This window comes from Meleagris gallopavo, chromosome 1 (assembly GCF_000146605.3).
Source record: "Meleagris gallopavo isolate NT-WF06-2002-E0010 breed Aviagen turkey brand Nicholas breeding stock chromosome 1, Turkey_5.1, whole genome shotgun sequence".
NCBI lineage: Eukaryota > Metazoa > Chordata > Aves > Galliformes > Phasianidae > Meleagris > Meleagris gallopavo.
Window position 1 is genome coordinate 182,203,669 of NC_015011.2, and position 6,503 is coordinate 182,210,171.

Consider the following 6,503-nt stretch of genomic DNA (forward strand, 5'->3'; position numbering starts at 1 on the left):
ACCTCTGCCTTAGATTGAGTCAAATACTCCTTTTTTATACTGCTGTGGGGTATTAGCTCATTGCAAAACCACTCAAGTGAGCTAACATATTTCACTGACAGATGAAAGGGTTACAAGTGCAGGGCTAAATGCTCAACTTTTGTGCGGTGTTTGAAGAAGTGGGAAAAGCTTAAGCTTTGCCACTGAATGCCTGTTAAAGAACGTAATTTATAGCCACAGATGTGGGCTTAGAAGAGCTCCTCTAGCTCTGCCTTTGGAAACATCACACTCCAGCAATATTTGCTAAAATAAGAGATGGGATCCGGGGATCCGTACTGTTCTACAACAGTGCTGTTCTACACAAAGAATGAAAAATGCTGAAAATATGCAAGCGTGTGTGCTTGAGTCAAACAGAATTAAAAACCAAGTGGAGTTGACTAATTTGCAAGTATATTGCCATCATTTACACTTCACAGTCACTGTCAGTTCCATCAGTGGTTCTGTTAATTGATTTTGTTAACCTGCTGACTGTTGCAGTACTGATAAACCCTACGTCAAGTGGACTTCATTGCAATTTTGGCATGCGAGTGAACTATTCTGGCCACACTGTGTGCACAAGCAATGTTCTCCTTCAGCAAAAGAAACCCTTAAGGCAGCTCCCAATCCTGAGACAGTTTCCATGGAGGGTGTGGAAAGGGATTCCCAGTGTTTGGGAGCATAGAATAACTAGCATTTTCAAGGAAAACATGCTTTTATTCCCAAATTTTTTCTTACCAACCTTCTACGAAGTCAATCTATTCCAACCTTCCTAGAAAGTTTTTCTTTGATAACAAATCCATACTTCTTTACTACATCCTTTACAACCTGTTGGCTTTTGCATTGTTTTCAGACAATGACGGATGCGTGGATTGAAGAGACCAACAAACTGTAGGGATGCAGCGCTCAATCTGGCTGTGACAATCTCACCCACTGCGTTACAGTGCAATCTGAGTATGTGAACCTCATTTTTTTCCTTTGGAAAGGACATTTTATCCCACTTCCTCCTGTAAGAGTGCTGCCTGATAGTTTAGAAGGAGTTTGAGTTGGCTTGATGAAAAAAATGAAAAGCTAAGCTTTTGTCAGAAAGAGCTGGAGGGGGCCGAAGTGGCAGGAGCTGAAAAACTCCCTTCAGAAGAAGGCCTCCTGGAAATGGCACTTGGGATTACAGCCGTGAGCCCACAGCAGGGACACATCCACGTTAAACACGAGTTTTTGGCTTTGCAGAAGCTGTGTATGAGGTCTGAGTGAAGGATGTATGCATCATGCTTAATGAGGGCTTAATCTTGTGCTGTTTTGGATCAGGTATAAAACCCAAACTCCAAGCAAAGCCATTTAATGTGCTCCAGGATAGGAGGTCCTGGATGAATCTACATGGCAGAGGTTGGCAAATCCTGCCCAGGGCAGGATGGTTGGAACTGCATGGTCCTGGTGGTCCCTTCCAACTCAACCCATTCTATGGTTCTATGATTCTGTGATTCTATGATTCTATGTTTCTACAATTCTATGTTTCTGTTATTCTATTATTCTATAATTCCATGCTTCCACAATTCTACAATTCTATGATTCTATGTTTCCATTATTCTGTGTTTCTACGATTCTATGCTTCTATTGTTCTATTATTCTATGATTCTGTTATTCTATTATTCCATTATTCCATGCTTCCATGATTCTACAATTCGATGTTTCTATGTTTCTACAATTCTATGATTCTAAATTTCTACAATTCTACGATTCTACAATTCTTTGACTAATGAATGTTCTTGGTAAGGTAACAGAGACTGCTAAGCGAGTTTATGTAACCTCATAAGCCATCAATGTGCCAAGAATTGAAAGTCAGAAAAGGAGGAAATAAAAAACAGAGTATTAATCCCCTTGGGATAAGGAACATAAAGGACTTGATGATTGTTATTGGTCCCTTCCAACTTGGACTATTCAGTGATTTTATGATGAGACCTCACTGTGAATTTCCATTAATTAAAGACAGCTTATTAACAGGTGGGAGTCTACCTTTTAACACAGACTGAGTGTGATAGGACAAGGGGAATGGTTCAAAATATTTTTAAAAAGGGAGATTTAGATTAGATGTTAGTGGAAAAATCTTCACTTAGAGGGCAGTGAGGCCCTGGCTCAGGGTGCGTAATGAAGCCATGGGTGCCCCAACCCTGGAGGTGCCCAAGGTCATGGATGGGACCCTGGGCAGCCTGAGCTGGTGGGGGGCACCCAGCCCACGGCAGGGGTGGGGATTGGATGGGTTTTAGGCTCTGTTCCAACCCAAATCATTCCATGACTCCATGATGATGTTGCCAGGGGGATGGGGCCACGCAATCTGTCCCCTGATCCCCTCCAGCTGTGGCTGGAAGAGTGCAGGGAGCACAGAGCTGCCCAGGGCTGTGCCCCAACCCCTGTTGGCCACCCCACCAGCAGCCCTTACCCTTCACAAGCTCACAGCTGTAGGTGCTGCTCTTCTCCTGGGAACAGAGATGGATGAGGGTTCTGCTTTTGACGTAGGTGAAGTTGGTGACCTGAACGTACTCAAAGGGTGGGATGAGGACTTCTGCCTGCTCAAACAGGCTCTGGTCAGATCTGCCCTTATCTCAGCCCTCCAGATCCCACATTGAGCACCAAAAAGCAGCCCTGTGGCTTTACCTTCCTCTCCAAGATTGCACACGTCCTCCTGAGCCAGATCTTGTGGGAATCCCAGCCTAACAATGCCACCACACCCACTACAGCATCAGGAACACCCACTTCATGGCACAACAACGGTCCACGTTGTCCAGTTCACCTCCTCCAGCCTTCAGAAGAAGGTCGCTGAGTCTTTTGCCCAGGAGACCTTCTTCTCAGTGGAGCCCTGCCATGCTGTCCCCATCCAAGACTTCTCCTTCCACCCTGATGAGGACAAAGAAGTCCTCTTTGCACCCTTTGAGACTATGGAGGTCACAATAAGAAACAGAGGGAAAAACCTTCATCCATCTCCATTCCCAGTGCAAAAACAGTACCTACAACTTTGAACTCGAGGAGGGTGCAGGCTGCCAGCAGGGCTCTCACGGAGGAAACATCTCTGCTGTTGGGGAACCTGTGGATATTTGGGAGCATGGAGAGCTGGAGGAACTTAGAGCTCTGCAAAGCCAGGGAGTGTGGAAGGGAAGGGGAGTAGTGGGACGGCAGCAGGGGGGTAGAGAGTAGTAGGGGTAGGGAGCTGCTCTGTGCCCTGCTATCCAGGTCCCATGGGCTGTGTTGCAGGGAGGGGGCAAGGAGAACCTGGTCATGCAGCACAGCTTGGTGCTTGGAGGTGACCTCACTGCGGAGGTGAGCACGGCAGGACCCGCAAGCACAGACATCGTCAGTCTTCAGCAGCCATCGCGGCAGTGGCACGAGCTTTGGTGAGAAGCTCAAGCAGGATGTGGGGCCAGCAGGCCTGATGGGAATGTCACGGAGAGGCGTTCGGATCCAGGGATGGCAGCGGTGCGGCGTGCAGCTCAGGGCTCTCCCAGGGCTGCCAGGGCTGCGACTGCCAGGAGGATCAGCCAGAGGTGTGGGGGTTCCGTGGGGCTGCTCCGGCCTGGGGGGACGGTGGCAGGCAGTTAAGAGCAGCGGGGGTGCATGCGGTGCCCAGCCTGGGCCAGGGGCTGCGGGGCCGGGGGCTCCCCTTACCTGCACTGAAAGCACACGGCCGCTCCTTGCACCTTTTCTCTGCAAAGAGACCGAGAGCGCTGCAGGGCCGCAGCACAGACAGAGGCTCCCACTGCACTGCAACCCCAGCGCAGAGCTGCCGGGCTGCAGCCATCAGCGGGGCCCGGCCTCAAGTTCCCCGTGGGCTCCCCGTTGGCCGAGCTCCCCACCTCCCCACGACCACAGCCTGCACACCCTCCCCATGTCCCGGTCCTCAGTGTCCCCGATCCACCCAAGCTCCCCATTCTGGAGCACTGCAGCCCTTACCCTTCACGAACTCGCAGTTGTAGGTGCTGTACATCCCCCGGGAATGGAGATGGATGAAGTTTCCGTTGTCTATGTTGGTGACGTCGGTGACCTCAAACTGCTCAGCAGGTGGGATGAGGACTTCGCTCTCTCCAGAGTAGGTGGAGAAGTCCTTGATGGGCACACCATAGCAGGTATTCACAAAGAAGAACGTGTCACTGCCAAACTTTTTGGCGACTTTCTCTTTTAAGGAGGTGGATGTGAACTGGCCGAAGCGGACCACCTGGCCTTGCTGTGCCGTGAATCGGGTGCCCTTGACGCCGCGGTAGACGTTGTAGCATTGCTGGGGCTGGGATTCCCGCAGGGTGTGCAGGGCTCTGCTCAGGAGGAAATGCAGCGTCTTGAAGGGGTAGGAGCTCAGGTAGTGCTGCCTGGAGCGCCCACCCTCTCGTGTGGCTCGGTTGAACAACTTGTACAGATCCGCCTCTGTCGTGTACGCCAGCAGGGCCATGCCCTGATCACAACACAATGGTGGTGGGCTGGTAGCATGACCCCATCGCTTCTGCCACTCCTTGATGGCAAATCTCCAGCCTTTAGCGAAGTCCCCGTTGGCTAACTCCGTGCGGTTCAGCTCCGGCAGCTCAGCCTCCATCAGCCTCCTACATCCCTGGTACTGGTCATCAAAGGAGTTGGGGGCCATGTCCATCGCCACCTCCTTGATCAGCCAGTTCTTAATGCTGACAGCTGATGCACCAGTCCAGGTGCTGAGCAGCAGCACCCAGCCCAGGGTGAGATGTTCCATGTGCAGAAGCATGCAGGTGCCCAGCTCTGTGCAGCACTGCTCAGCAACAGTGCAGGGGCACAGGAGGTGGGCACAGCCCTGTGCGCTATCCCCTCCTCCCTTTATCAGCTCCTTCAGGCTGTCCCACTCCCTTTCCCGTAAGTGAAAGCGAAAGGCACTGAAGTGACACTTCAAGAAGCAGCACTGGGACCACTGACTGCTGCTCACAGGGAACAAAGGAAGGAAGGAAGGAAGGAAGGAAAGACCCCAGCCAAGCCCTGAGTGCTCCCATCCCAGCTCTGCAGATGGAGAACAGCCCAGGACCCCACACCTCTGTCTCGGAGCCATGCAGCACCAGGCAGTGCAGCCACGGGGTTGTGGTGTTACCCAGCAGCAGCTCAGCCCCTTTGATCACTACCCACTTCGTGGGGATGGGGGAGAGAATTGGGAAAAAGCAGAAAAGAAGGCAAGCATTTGAATGATGCCCACAATGAGATGCCCTGTATTCTCATTAGCCTTTCTCCTCACAGGAGAGCTGCTCCAGCCCTTTCAGCATCTCCCTGACCTCCTCTGGACGCACTCTCAAAGCTCCAAGTCTTTCCTGTGCTGGGGGCCCAAGATCTGGATGCAGTGCTCCAGGTGGGGCCTTATGATGAGGGAGTAGAGGGACAATGCTTTACTTCTGCTGTGTCAACCGCCCCGCTCAGCTCGGTGTCATCAGCAAACTGCTGAGGGTGCACTCGATCCCATCATCGATGTCACTGATGAAGATGCTGAAGAGCACCGTTCCCAGGACGGACCCCCTGGGGACACCACTCAGCACCACCTCCAGCTGAGCACAGAGCCACTGACCACCACCCTCTGACCACGGCCATCCATCCAATTCCTTATCCACCCAATTGTTCACCCTTCAAGCCCACAGCTCTCCATTTTATAGGTAAGGATGTGGTCAGCTCACCTCCTCCTCCCTCCAGAAGGACCTCATCATGATCACAACATGATTATTGTGGTCCTCTGCAACCCAGGCCATTCTATGATTCTATGATTCTATGACCATTCCAGGTACGTCTTCCCACCCACACAGCGATCAGAATCAGGGAGGCATCTTCGTGGACTCATCACTCCAGGGCAAAGAAGGCCCCAGATCCTCAGTGTGCTGCTACCCCCATGGGACCTGTGACACTTACTAAAGGAAAACAGAATGCTTCATACTTATCTATCCTGTATAAGTGTAACTCTTGCTTGAGCTTGGCCTGAAGATGCCTCTGCAAAGCTAACTGAAAAGCTTACTCAAGCTTTGAATGTTTCAGCTTGTTGGGTATCTACGGCCAGGGAGGGGAGGGTGCCAGTTTATGGAGTAGCTGCACGAAATTGGACAGTCCCAGGTTGGGTCACAAAGCAGATGGAAAAGGCTGGAGGAAATTGTAAATGTGGGGAAGAAAATCAGAGTAAGCTAGGCCCCAGATTTGACTTGTTGGTCGTTACTGATACCAGGACCATTTTTTTATAGGCAGGGAAGAACACCGAAGCCAGAGGAATGTGAGGTCCTTGGAGGGAAGTGGAGAGAAGAGAGCTGCTGTCTGCAACTCACTGGAGGTCCCTGTGAAAATAAGGTGGCAGAGTTGCTGTTGAGACACAATGCAACCCCGTAAAGTCTTCGCAACAGCCTTCATCCAATGACCACCAGATGAGCCCACAGATCCTCCCCACATTATAGAAAGCGTGCAAAGAAGAGCAGGGAGGCTGGGAGTCTGCAGGGCTGGAACGTGCAGTAAATAAAGGCAATAAA

At 51.2% G+C, this 6,503-nt stretch overlaps 1 protein-coding gene across 2 annotated transcripts; it reads right to left on the reverse strand.

Moving 5' to 3' along the window:
- Positions 1-2,983: 2,983 nt before the first annotated feature.
- LOC100541644 (erythroblast NAD(P)(+)--arginine ADP-ribosyltransferase-like) lies at positions 2,984-5,080 on the reverse strand. Of its 2 annotated transcripts, XM_010706133.3 has the most exons (3): positions 3,955-5,080; positions 3,670-3,708; positions 2,984-3,577 (listed from the first exon to the last, which is right to left on the reverse strand). In XM_010706133.3, the coding sequence occupies exons 1-3, from the start codon at positions 5,060-5,062 to the stop codon at positions 3,495-3,497; spliced, it is 1,230 nt and encodes a 409-aa protein (XP_010704435.2). In that variant the 5' UTR covers positions 5,063-5,080; the 3' UTR covers positions 2,984-3,494. The 2 variants fall into 2 exon arrangements, with proteins under 2 accessions (XP_010704435.2, XP_019467851.1); XM_019612306.2 differs by lacking the exon at positions 3,670-3,708.
- Positions 5,081-6,503: the final 1,423 nt, after the last annotated feature.